The sequence below is a fragment of the Astatotilapia calliptera genome, chromosome 1 (assembly GCF_964374335.1).
Source record: "Astatotilapia calliptera chromosome 1, fAstCal68.1, whole genome shotgun sequence".
Taxonomy (NCBI): Eukaryota; Metazoa; Chordata; class Actinopteri; order Cichliformes; family Cichlidae; genus Astatotilapia; species Astatotilapia calliptera.
The window spans coordinates 34138260-34151816 of NC_137422.1; the positions used below are offsets into that span (position 1 = coordinate 34138260).

The following is a 13557-nucleotide window of genomic DNA, read 5'->3' on the forward strand; positions in this document are numbered from 1 at the left end:
TGACTCCCCAGTCCTCCCCAATCCTCCTTTTTCTGACAACAGAAAATGTTTGAGTCATTTTAGCATACAGCACATAACCCATTTCCATCAAAATGTCACAAACAACATCAATTTTAAGAACTGTCTCAATATACCTAGCTTAGAAGCATTTTTGATTTTATGTCACGAGGGAGTGTGTGGTGTCAGAAAAAAATGGGAAAAGAGAGAAATGAGGACATGAAACAAAGGATCTGGCACTGGACGCAAACCGGGGATGTTGTGGTTCATTGTCAGGTCACCAGGCTGCCCCACATTTTAATGTTTATATTGATGCACATGTATATTTCCTTCTATGGTGGATTATATATGAAAACCTTAACATTTATTTCTTTTTTCCCTTTTTTTTCTTTTGCAAAATAGTTTTTGCATCTTGGTGTTATTCTGGACTGTGTAACGGGAGTTACTACATGTAGAAAATCATCTTACAGTTTGGGGAATATCTGAGTTGATTCTCTAAAATGCTTTTCTGGTCTTTTGATTTACTAGGTTACTGGGAGACCATCTTTGGCCCTTAATACGTATATCAAACAAATGATATTAAAACATGGTATTTCACAAAAAGGGATCATATTAACTCTATTAACTTTCCAGGTTGCATACTGAAACACACATCCATTTGCATCTCCAGAATCAGCCGAAGTTTACACACGCTTCTCTCACTCAACTGTTTAAAGTGACAGCCCTGTCGTGCATGAGGTGTATTTATGGATAGCCCATAGTGTGCCAGCACGGAAATTCCTCTCATTCTAGGAAACATCTGGCCAAATTTTATCTCTTGTATCTTTAGTCTCATCTGAAGATGCCAGCAAATAGTTACACAATTCTACTAACTGTAGAACATCAGTGGACTCTGGCATCCCAACAGCATGGACTGAGAATACTTTTAAGGTCTGTTATTATAACATGGGTTGGTAGAGATATGAGTATAAGAGCAGTCTTAAAGGAGATCTCAGGTATACATTCATATGAAACCCACTTAGATTTTATCTTGCATGCTTGCCAGAGTAAGGAAATAAAAGCTCACGTGAATTAGAACGCAAGTCAATGTAAAATATTAAAATGTAAAATAAGGAAGAGCCCGTTTTGTTGATCTTCTGTGATGGAGGAGACAAATCTATTGTGAGTGATGGTATGTGAACTTCATGCATCAAGATGTACTCTGGTGACCTTGCCTCTACTGTCCTCTACAGGCTGAGAAAGAGGCTTCCAATTGCATGACAAGCGGTGAAGGAAATGAGATAATCTCTTTCAGTCTCCTGCCTTTCTCTTACTGACATGGTTCTTAAATTGTTTCATGTTGTTTTTCCTGATCCCGTTTGCACGGCAGGGGGTGGAGCTGTTAAGTGAGAAGTCTGTCACGAAGTGAAACACACACACACACGTAACAGACACTGATATATGTGTGTGTGCGTGTGTGTGTGTGTGTAAATGCATATATATTTTAAAAAGAGTTTTATGTATATATATATATATATATATATATATATATATATATATATATATATATATATATATATATATAAATAAATAAATAATATGTGTGGTGAACCAGATCACAGCACAAATCAAACATATTTCACAATCTCTTAAGTTGTGCACCCCACAAGCTCAAACAGGCCCTCGCTGTCAGCCTGCACTCTATAATTATCCCTACAGCTCTGTACCCCAAGACATTTCACCTCTGACCTCTAATTGTTACACCTTTCATAATAACATGCAGCCATGTGATGGTTCAACAGTCAGCGCTGAACATAATGATGAGCACCAGCCTGTACATGAATGCTAGGATAATTCATGTATGCTCAAAAACATGGAGAAATATAAACACCTTCTAAGTATCTGATGGTTTGGTGGCAGGGCCCTTTGATCAGGTAAGTAAAAACCTGGGTGGGATTCACAAAGCAAATTAAAGAATGCAACGCTTTGCTTTGAGAAAGCACCATCTGAGAATTAGCACCCTCTGCTGGTGGCACTGAATAAATCCACACTTGGTTTGAAAGTCAGAATCATCTTTATTTGGCCAAGTTTGTGCACACAAGCAGGGAATTTGAGTCTGGCTATACTCTTTTTAGTGGTGAGTAGTTAGTGCACTATGTCTCAGAAGGTTTCTGGATTTCAAACTACTGTTGGCTGGGTCTTTCTTTGTGAGTTGTGCCTGTGTCTGTTTTTCACAATTACTCAACCTTGCTTTTTCAGTGCAGCAACAGTGCATGTTAGAGTTGGAATTGGTATGAGTGTAGTCTGTTTTTTACCCAGTGTCATCTGGGACAGGCTCCAACCCCCTTGGGACATAAATTGAAAGAGTATGAGTATGAGTGGGCTATAAATTTGGCAATTGCTATTAATCCATTTATGGCACAAAAACCCCCAGGTTGTCTTATCAAACTGAATTGGTGATTATTATGTTATTATTATTATTATTATACACATTTATTCATCACCAAAATCATCCAGATGAAAATACTAGAGTCTCAAATTAGTTTATTGAGTTTTCCATTGTAATGTACTTATAGTGGACACATTTTAAACTGTGTTCATATTTTCATATGGGGAGGATAAATCCTGATAGCGATGCTTCTGGTTGCTCCTAGCAACCTTGTTAAAACATTTTTCATATAAAAATTTTATTATGCTGAACTGAAGTAAAATAGACCATTTAGGGCGATTATTAGCTGTTTTATATTTGTGTATATATTATTGCTCTGTGTAATTTGAGAATTCTGCATAGTGTGCTGTATCTAGAGTTAGAGCTCCTGGCTCTACTCTTTTGGGACCTCTTGGGCTTTAATTTCCACATCTGCTTTATTTTGTTGTGCTCCTTCTTCCTGATGTCTAGGAAATTGTCTAGGAAATTATCAATCCTTTAGCACATAAACACAGTATAGTGATCAGTATAAGGTGAAGAAAGCTGCTTCTGGTCAGATGGAAAAAAAACACACAAACACAGAAGAGTGGATTTGGCAAAATGAAATGGCTGGCGGTGGACAGATGTAAGGGTATCAATGGTTACAATAAACAGCATGAATGTTGTGTCACAAGACACGATAAGATAAGATAAGATAAGTTTCTTTTCACTAACTCATCTACCAAGGCATTTTAGAGAGTATAGCAGCTGTGGCAGTTTGTCTTATAACAACAGCTGTAATCTCGACATTTCGACTTTACTCTCAAACTAATCAGTAATATATATGTTTTTTAACATGGCTCTCATTCTCCTCTGTAACTTTTGCTACATGCTTTGTTGAAAACCAACTAATTATTACATCTTTTGAAACTGATGGACAACAAATTCAAATGGAAAACTACAAAATAACTACATTAAGACAAACCTTGACAAGCACTCAGTTTACCCTTTTCATAATTTACTTAAAAAAATAAAATAAAATAGAATAAAATGAAATAAAATAAAATAAAATAAAATAAATGACCAGCCGTCTTCTTGTCTGTCTTGCTGGCTCATCCTCCAATTTTAAAAGATGTTCAACATTCTTCTTGAACATGTTCATAATGAACCCATTAAACAAGTGAGTTTAAAGATTATTACGTGTCCATTTTTTACTTTTTAAAATCATTTACATCACTTCATATTATTGCTAAGTGGTACATATCAGGTGATTTCTATGTGTTAAATGTTTTTTCTATTAAAATTGATCTTCTTTAATTTTAATTTTAACAATACCATACTCATATATCTTTATTTTCTGAAGACCCCCTCAGAGGTTAGCTGCACAGTCAGTGTTCATGGCTGGATGCCACAGGCAGGTGCTGAGGAGGGTAACAGCGCAGGGCCTGGGTCCTCATACCAGTGCCCTGGAGGCAAACTGTGAGTGGCACAGCAGAGCTTTCATGAACAGACTCAGAAACAGGAAGAGATGTAGACGATAAAGTCGGTCGTTTGAAGTGGTTCTGCTCAGAGGCACAGCTCAGAGACTCAGACATAAAGGCTCACGCGGCATCTTTCTCACTCCATGTCCTGCACGCACACCCTTCACTCTCACATCCACTTGAAAGGCAGCAAAACAGCGCTTGCAGTGGTCAAAGCATCAGATTTCAAAATTTAGGTTGCTCTCTTTTACTGTCTGTACCATTGTTGAAGTTCAAGCAAGGCTCATCCCAGCCATAAGTTTAGGAATTATGTACACGCTAACATTTTGACCGCCAGCATCCGTTATCCTCTAAGCAAAGAGTCAGGATTGATATGTTGTTTGCTGGGATCAAGTAATTGTTACTTTGAGGTGGACGTTAGAGGTCAGGTATTAAGCATGTGATCTCCTTTTCCAGAGCCCCACTCTACAAAATCTGCTTCCCCGCTGTTATGAGGAGGACTGTCCAGAGAGATTCCCCGCTGCTCCCCAAACACCTTCTCTTGCAGTTCGATTATGTCATTTCGGATGTCAGCCATCATTAGCAAAAGAAAGTCGAAGGAGCCAGGTGGACCCTAGAGACAGGCGAGAAATTGATTGGTTAGTTAATTAATTGTGCACATGCAGCCTGAAAATAAAGGAAAAGCTGAAAGCCCCCGAAACAGTGCAGCTCCTTGAATGGTCACTAAATCATTACTCCAAATGTCAGTTAGCCCCCATAACTAGTTTACCCTTTACATCACAGCTGTAAGCTCACTCTTTTAAATTTATTCTAGACTTAAATATATGGGGTTGCAGCCACAAAGGGATTTAGCAAGTAGCTGTCTGCTAGTATGTACCACCTTTTGCCCATGTTTGTGGCATTTGTTCCTTTTAAAACATGTTCAGTGAAATTATCTGATGAATAATGTGGACTAATATTACAACAGACCAAAAAGTCTGTGTTCCAGTTTTCATGGTTAATTTTTAGCATGTTATTTTTATGCTACATTGCACTTATTAGCAGGTACTGAGTGTCTGACTGATGCACACTTAAGGTGTATGGATGCAGCTTGTTAACCAACCTTGCCAGACTTTGTTTTTTTAACCCTCTTATCCAAATATGATCACTTCTAGCACCTAAAACGCTTAGACTAAAGCTTTACACCAGGGCTTCGTAAACAAGTAGGTGATTTCACAGTGGCTATGTCTATCATTGATATAGTGTGTTATAATCCATACATCTATAATAACTTACAGGTGGGCCTCTGGGACCTGGAGCTCCTCTGTCACCCTGTAGATGAGAAACAGCACACATTGATTGAGTTTTAACCTTTTAAACTGTATTCAGCTTGCTTGCTTCCATGGACAATAAGACTCATAACAGGGTGTACTGTAGCTTCATGCATGGGAAGAGCATCAGTGGTGAGTTTAAATGTCAGAATGGTGAGACGAGGTATAAGAAACAGTTAAAAAACAAAAAAACGTAATAAATGTTGTTAAGTTTGCTTTTCAGAGCAGGGTCTATTAAGAGTGCATTTGAAATGTGTGAGCCAGACACAGACAGGCACAAGATGGCGACTGGCGATGGTGACACAAAAGCATACAAAGACACATAAGCAAAATAAAGTTGCTATAACAACCTTTAATCCATCTCTTCCTGGCGCCCCGGGTGGTCCCTGTATAAACGATTGAGAGATGGGTTTAAGAACAGCAGGTTTTCTTTTAATCACAGCAACAGTTACCTGCTTAAACTATTATCATACAGTTCATCTATTCATCTTTGAGCTACCTCTTTCCAGTGATGCAGTACTGGTGTCTGACACAGAACAGATTTTTTTCAAGACATAGCAAGTTTGCTAGTTCCAAGTAGTGACTACTGATATCAGTGACTATTGGAGGCTCTGCTGCAAAAAAAGACTCATAAATTGCAGGTACAGTCTTCAGATTCATAGTGAATAGCAACTTATGCTGCCAACATTACTTGTAGGATTTGGTTGCTAATCCGCTGAAAATGGATTAATAATACGTCTCTACAAACATCAAGACAGAACTGGATGCGTCCCAGCACCAGTCATGTCGCTGCGCCAGTGGAAAAGGGTTATTAGCTTTATGAGCTGATTGAAGTGGGAGGTAAAGCCTGTAAGAACACCTAAATTATGGTGCCAGTTTCTTTCCTTACCACTGGCCCCCTGCGGCCTCTCTTTATGTGCTTTAGGTCAGGCTCTGGACCCATAGGTCCCATGTCTCCCCGAGGGCCAGGAGGTCCAGGAGGGCCCCTCTCCCCAAGGTCACCTCTCATTCCAGGTTGCCCTGGGTGTCCTGGTAGAGACAGAAGAAAAATATTAACCTCAGTGGAGTCTGGCATCCCAACAGTACTGGCATTCCAGTAAATCTATTAGGTAAATAGCCAAAATATTTGCCACTGTAATACAGTGTCTGTAACTAGAGGTGGATCTGTCTCTAGGATTTCCATCAGTTTCATATTACCTGGGACGCCAGGAGCTCCTGGAGGGCCAGGAAGACCAGAAAGGCATGGGCCATCAGGTTTTTTTCCTGCTCGTCCCAGACTTGGTTTATTACTGCTGTTGGCCAAGCCAGGTACCTTCAAAAGAATAGAAGAAAGTTTAAACTAAAATGAATTTAAAGGTCAGATGTGTGGTCCAACACAGTTTGACTTTGAATAATTGAATAATTTCTTTAACATCCTCAGTTTTTTATGCAACTATTAAGTCTTGCTCACTTTTTAGCCATCATCATTTACAATAAATGGTCTGATTGACTGACTGAAAGAGTTCATGCTTGAATGCTTGATTCAGTCATTTGGTTTAACTGCTATTACATAAAGATGTTACCTGGTTGGGTGAGTGTGTATTTCCCAGCTTGAGTTTCAGCTGCAGTAAACTATTTTTCATGTTCATAAAATCTTGACAGGTGAATGAGCAGGTACCAGAACTCATCAAGGTATCTGACTTCCCTGATGAGCTCACTGCAAGAAAAAAACAAGGAAATAAAATTCTCAAACTGTACTGCATGCTGTTAAGTTAAATAACAGAAGAAAGAAGTTCAGTCAATTTTTTTGAATTCATGTGAGTTTAAATACCACCACAAGCAGTACTGTAATTGTAATTGTAATTACTGTAATTGATTTTTGTTTTCGTGTTCTTACTTTTTTTCTTTGTCTCTCTTTTATGTCTGTCTCTTAACTTCCATTTTTCCACTGTCCACATTTTTCATGGTTATTTCCTTCTGTATTTTGCCTTCACCTGTGTCTGATCTCCATCTTTTCAACCCTGGGTTTATATCTTCCTGTCTTCCCTCTATCAGTTGCCAGTGTGTTTGCTCTGTGTTTGTTTTTCCTGTTGTAACTCATGCTCCTGTTTTTGGTTTGGTTTTATTTTCATTCTTTAACCTTGTGTTTCTTTCTTTTTAAAAAAAAGTTTTTGATGTTTTTTTGCATCACCTAATAAAACGGGTTCTTGTCATTTACTTTCCTGGCTTTGCATCCTAAGTTTGTCATGCATCTACTCACAGTTGCAGTTATTCAAACAACCTTCTTCTGTTCAAACTCACATAAAATCTCACATCTATCTTTGTTATAACATAATCTGCCCTACCACCAGCTGGAAGCGATATCTTATTTAAAACAGCCAAAGGCCTAAAAGAATCTGCTACAAGTTCTGTTTACAGCGATCAATTTATTTATAAGCACATCTGAAAACAACAAAGGTTGACCAAAGCGCTCTACAACTAAAATGAACGAAACAGAGCAGGAAAAATAGAAGACAAACATGAAAAAAAACCATAAAGCTCAAAATGATGCGATGATGAGTGGCACAGAAACTTACAGTTGTGTATGGCAATGCAAGAGCGTTGATCCGATGCAAGTATGTAACCACTGCGACAGCGACACTCAAAGCTGCCCACTGTGTTCACACACTCCTGGTCACACAGACTGCTGCTTGGGGCCTCACACTCATCAATGTCTGCATATTTTTGTGTGATAGAGACAGAAAGGGGAAGAAAGTAGTAAAGATAAAGTTAGTTTACAGTAAATCTCAAGTAAAATTTGAATGTTTAATTCCTACACTTACACATAGTAATTTCTGTCCATTTGTGTGTTTTCAGGTTAATCTTTTATTGTAGAATTTGAAAGATGAAAGTCACTTTGAGGTGTTAAATGCAATTAAGAGCTTTTTAGAATTACTTTTCCAGGTCCTGGTCTAAGCCCAGAAAGCTGATGGTAATAGAGAGAAAATGTTTTGCTGCACAAAACCACAAGAGGGAGTTATTTCACCTGTTTAGTTCCAAACCACACTTGTTACTTAGATCACTTTCAAGAATAAAGACGTGTGGTGCAGTGAATGACAAATAGCCTATGCAAAAGCATAGTTAATTGTTTTTTCCCAGAGATAATGAAAACTGACCCAGGCAGTATGGAGATTTGTGGTTGCGGTGTCTTTCTCGGTCAAAGCGATATCCAGGATAGCATGTGCAGACAACTCGTCCAAAGTTATCAGTGCACTGCTGCTCGCAAGGTGACGCAGCACACACATCCACACCTATGAAGAGGAGTGTGGTGTGAGCATCTTATACAGCTTCATTACTGCTTTGTTTCATTCATAGAGTTTCAGAACAAGTAAAGAAACATCTCAAAAAGGGTTTATACATATCACAGTAGGATGGGTGTAACACAAGCAAAACATTTACTGGCACAGTCTGAAATATTATCATGTAACTCATATCTGTAACTATCTGAAGTTTCCTCCATATTCAACACAAACAATTTGTGGACAAGAGATTTTTTTTTCATAACCTTACATCAGTGCAGACTCTGCATGGCTTTATTCAATTTCATTAAGTTCATGTTTTACAGTATCTAATCACAATGAATGTTGGAGTTTATATACGCCACTGCAACCTAGAGTTGCTTGCTTGTTATTCTGCTGTTTATATGTATTTCCCCATCGTGGGAGGGGCTGTCAAAGCAGAGACACCCAGACCTCCCTCTCCCCAAACACCTCCTTCAGCTCTTCTAAGGGTGAAACAAGGAAACCAGGCACGAGACGTAATGTCTCCAGTATGTCCTGGGTATGCTCCAGGGTCTCCTCCTGGTAGAACATATCCAAAACACTTCATCTAAGAGGCACCCAGGAACCACCTCAACTGGCTCCATATAATGTGATAGAGTAGCAGCTCTCCTCTGAGCTCCTCCTGAATGACTGAGCCTTTAACCCAATCTTTAAGCCTGCGACTAGTCACACTAAGTCTAGGATTTCATCTAATAAGTGTATTGTCAGATTTTCAACAGAGTAGTTCATGTCGTAGTTAGTATAGAATATAACTGAAATCCTACAGCAGCCTGCATTAAACTTGTGTGCTATTAGGCCAAAGGAACCATTAAACTGAAACATTAAAATGCAGTTATTTGATCTCTTCTCTGGGTTTCTGTGCCTCACTTATAGCCTCTGGCTGGGGCTGTAAGCACCACAGCATTTAAAGATTTTAATGGCATGTCAAGCAAAGTTAAGCACTGATTTATTTTGTTTATATACTTTATTATAATTTTATTGTTGCTCAAGTTGACTCAAGTTCAAATTTTAACCTGCTGTAAGAAACATACTACAGATATGATCATATCTATTGTCTATCTTCAGTCTCTCCTTATATATCAGCTATTCACAAATAATTTAGGGAAGCATTCGTTCTTCGTGGGGTCATGGAAGAACAGCACCGTCTAGTGTCTGATGCTAATTACTGTTACCATCTGGAAGCACAGGATTACAGTTTTAGAAAGAAACGAAATTGTTTAGCAATGCTTTTCACCAGCCCGTGAGAACATGGCCATGAAAGCTGACAACTTTCACAAGAATCAGATGTTTGTTATGGAAAATCACAGTTGTCAGTTGTCTTTGCCAAGACATATTATTTTTTATGTGCCGTTTGTTTCAGGTGACTGAAGTGTACAAGCTGTATGAAAGGACTGCTAAACTGACAAAGGTGTCCCACATTATGTTTTGTACAGTTTGTTGTGTTTATAAACTGCCTTCGAGGAAAACAAAATTGCATCAGATTTGAAACATGTGGATCCAGATGTGAGAGTTTATGAGCAAAACTTATGCGATGGAGCAAATGGTTTACCTACTTTCAGGTATGCACTGGCCCATCACAAATCTGAATCCTTTACAGCACTTCCTCCTGAAAGAAGAAAAGGAGAATATTCAATGCCAATTTCAGATCAGCTGGGAAAGCCATTTTATTTTACTTTTTTATACATGAGAAGAGTGATACCGCCGTTATATGTTTGATAAATAAAAAGCCGTACCCAGATGTTGATTTGCTCAGAGAGAAACAGAAAACCTCCATATGTAATAAAAAGTCTGCAAACCAGCACTTCTACAGTCAAACCAAATGTTTCAGTTGATGTTGACTTTGTTACATATTGGATCACGTAATCAGACAATTACAGAGTGGTAAATGAAACAGGAAAAACAGGATAACTGCTGTGATGAATCTGCATTTTAACTGTGTAGCGCATTGCACTGATGAAAAACAGGCCTGCATGATGCACTTTTCTATATAAATGTGATTTGTTGCCCATCAAGTAGAAATGGCTGTTTTAATTAGTAAAGAGCCAAGAAGCAAAATCTGCTTAGTAGAGTCAAAAAATCTTTGCTTCAGAGAGCAGTAATTAAATTAAATTTCAGCACTGCAGTTTTATAAGTTTGTTGCTGTTCACGTGAACTTTGTAAAATAAAAAATATTTGGAAAGTGTACACCGCGAGCCAACTGTTGTAGTATTTAAACAGTGTATAAGTGTATAAGTGCAGCTGAAGATAAACGTGAGGACAACAATGACATCCTGCCACCCTCACTGACAACTAACACATCATCATTTAGAACAGCGGTCCCCAACCTTTTTTGCGCCACGGACCAGTTTATGCCCGACAATATTTTCATGGACCGGCCTTTAAGGTGTTGCGGATAAATACAACAAAATAAAACTAGTACCGGTACCGAAAAAAAGAAGATTTATTCATAACACACGTGAAAAGACCCAGGAAAACCGAGTAAACGATAAAAATGATAACAAAATAACGCTGAAAACCGATAAAAACCCTGAAAACTATACATTTCACACCTGAGCCTCAACTCTCGCGGCCCGGTACCAAACGACTCACGGACCGGTACCGGTCTGAGGCCCGGGGGTTGGGGACCGCTGATTTAGAGGAAGGTATTCGGCACTAGCAGCACCAAAACACTAAAAAGTAAAGAGCAGCTTATTTTATATGCATTATTAACCTGCATCAAAACAGTATTGGAAATGAGAGAGGCCATCCTTTACAAATAATAGTAGACTTAGAGTCAACTAACTAACTATTGCAATAATAAATAAACCCAAGAACTCAAGTTCATTTTGGCAATCTGCTGACAATGCTCATTTGTCAGCAGGTCATCAAAGCTGCCTGAGGGCTACTGGTCTGTTTCTCAGTTTCACTACAGTTTTAAAAAAGTAGGTAAAAACAAGCTGCAGTTACTTCTTATTCTGAATTTTAGTCACAGTACTTAAACTATGAATTCATTTAAAAAACAAAAAAAAACAAAAAACAAAACTTGTTTACAGTCTACTTTTGTGATGTAAACTCCTAAAGTCTTGTAGATGCATTTTTCCCTAAGTCAGCATTGCACAAAAATTATTGGGCAAGGAATTTTCTCACACTTGATTTAGGGTGTTTGGAAATGACAGTCGTTCAGCAATCCCACAACAATCCACCACATGTTACAAGCAGCACAGCTGGAAAAAAACAGAGGAAATGGCTCAGAATTTCTAGCAGCACAGCATGCAACAAATATCACACATGCATGCTTGAAAAAACACAGATGAATTCCCAACTCCTATCCCAAAAACTGCAAGCTGTTACCGGAGGGGATTTAGCATGCTGCTTCAGTCAAGGTCCCCTCAAGACAATAAGTTGCTTTTATTTTCCTCCAGCCTCCATGCAGTGTAACCTTAAATCACTATGAGATCCCCCTCCCTCTCTTGAATGAAAAATAACCTATAAAATAGCGAGGCCAGCCTAAACTGATGAGATCCAGATGAGAGTGGCTTTAATCTGCAGCCTGTAGCGTGGAGTGTTGAGAGGGATGTATAAAGCCAGGCTCTGAGCTGAGGTGGAGAAAGGAAAGTGAATACTGAGATGAAGATTGTCACTCATTGCATCAGTCAGTCAATCCATCAATCAATCACTCAGTCAGTGATCTAAGTTGGGCTAATGTGATGCAGATGTACGTCTGAGCAGGAGGGTTTCTTGGATTTATATCGTTGGCATGACAGCAGCTAAAAAGATTATTTAGCTTGAAGATTAAAGTAGATCTGGTTCTGATCAACTTTAGAACAGCTGTAATTTAGGACTACACATATGGCTTAACGACCCTATTTATTTGTTTCAGCAACCCATCGGTTTGTAAAAGTAGAGGAAAACATGGTGCATAACCAAAGAAAAGAAATGGCCCAGTGCATGCATAAAACTACACACATCCCTCTATGCTCTTTTTTCTTTCTCACCCTGAAAACTTATCTGAAATCTTATGACTCCTTCACTTTCTCTTGTTGAAACAATTTAATAATTCTTGAACTGCTACAGTATGAAGCAACGTGTTATGTAAGCCACTGTTTTTCTCTCCTCTGCTACGTTCTTCCTTCTTGTCTTGATCATTTTTCATTCACGTGCGCTCCTTCTCTCTCATTGGTTGTGCATGTTGACGATCACATATTGAAAGCCAGAGGTGTAGAGTGTCTGGTTCACCACCACCGCAGAGTCAGCTTTAATCCTGAGCTGTTTTTGCAGGTTTGTTTTGTTAGCTATTAGCTGAGTTACCAGCAGACATGTTTTTGGTTGTGGTGTTAATCATTGACTGTTGAGTATTTTTTATTTTAGGACAGAAGGCAGAATCCAAAGAAGCAGTACTTGGCTGGTTCAAGACCTTCTCTCTCATTTGTTTGTTTTGGCCAGGGCTTCCATCTCCCTTATTTGTGTTCGGTTTTTGCATCATTAAATTTGCTTTGAACTCCCAACAGCTTGTGGCTTCTCATAGTTTATGGGTTCCTCTGAGCCAGTAATTTAGGGACCGTAACAGCCACTCTGAACTTTACATGTATGGCTTTGACACAATGGGCACTTTCACCCTGTTTACAAATGTTTTTCCCTTGAATTTTAGCCAAGCTGTTCATATTCCCCACAGGGTAAAATCCTGGAACACTTCCTACCTGACAAACTAATTGCATTCCCATAAGCGTCGACTGCTTACTGCTTTTAGAGCTAATTAGGCAATAATAATTGCTTGACAATTTTTGCTGGTGAAATTTTGAGTTGTGTGTGCAACTCTTTTAACATAAGTCACCCATAACACCTTTCTCTGTGCAGATGTGTATACACAAATATGCATAAGGCTGTAGAAGTGTAATTCCAGTGTCTGCTCATTTCAACAACAAACCAAAACAACTGACAAATGTGTGCTGTGTCATGAGTCATCTTAATATAACAGGGAAAAAAAGGTGTCATAAATATAAGAAAGTGTTCATAAAATTAGCTATAAACACAGTGGCATGCAAAGGTCTGGACACATAAGACACAACTTAGCAAAGAATTAATTCCATAATTGATATAGAGACACT

General features: G+C 38.6%; 1 protein-coding gene across 2 annotated transcripts in view; it reads right to left on the reverse strand.

The window, feature by feature from the left end:
- Positions 1–2991: 2991 nt before the first annotated feature.
- Positions 2992–13557, reverse strand: part of LOC113026023 (collagen and calcium-binding EGF domain-containing protein 1-like) — a 37503-nt gene continuing 26937 nt past the window's right edge. The window contains exons 3-11 of one of the 2 annotated variants that reach the window (XM_026174410.2): positions 10027–10079; positions 8309–8443; positions 7730–7867; positions 6737–6870; positions 6372–6486; positions 6064–6203; positions 5525–5560; positions 5140–5175; positions 2992–4477 (exon numbers count right to left, since the gene is read on the reverse strand). In XM_026174410.2, coding sequence (XP_026030195.1) covers positions 4289–4477; positions 5140–5175; positions 5525–5560; positions 6064–6203; positions 6372–6486; positions 6737–6870; positions 7730–7867; positions 8309–8443; positions 10027–10079 — 976 coding nt within the window. In that variant the 3' untranslated portion in view covers positions 2992–4288. The remainder of the gene's footprint in view (positions 4478–5139; positions 5176–5524; positions 5561–6063; positions 6204–6371; positions 6487–6736; positions 6871–7729; positions 7868–8308; positions 8444–10026; positions 10080–13557) is intronic. The other variant, XM_080300093.1, reaches the window with a different exon arrangement.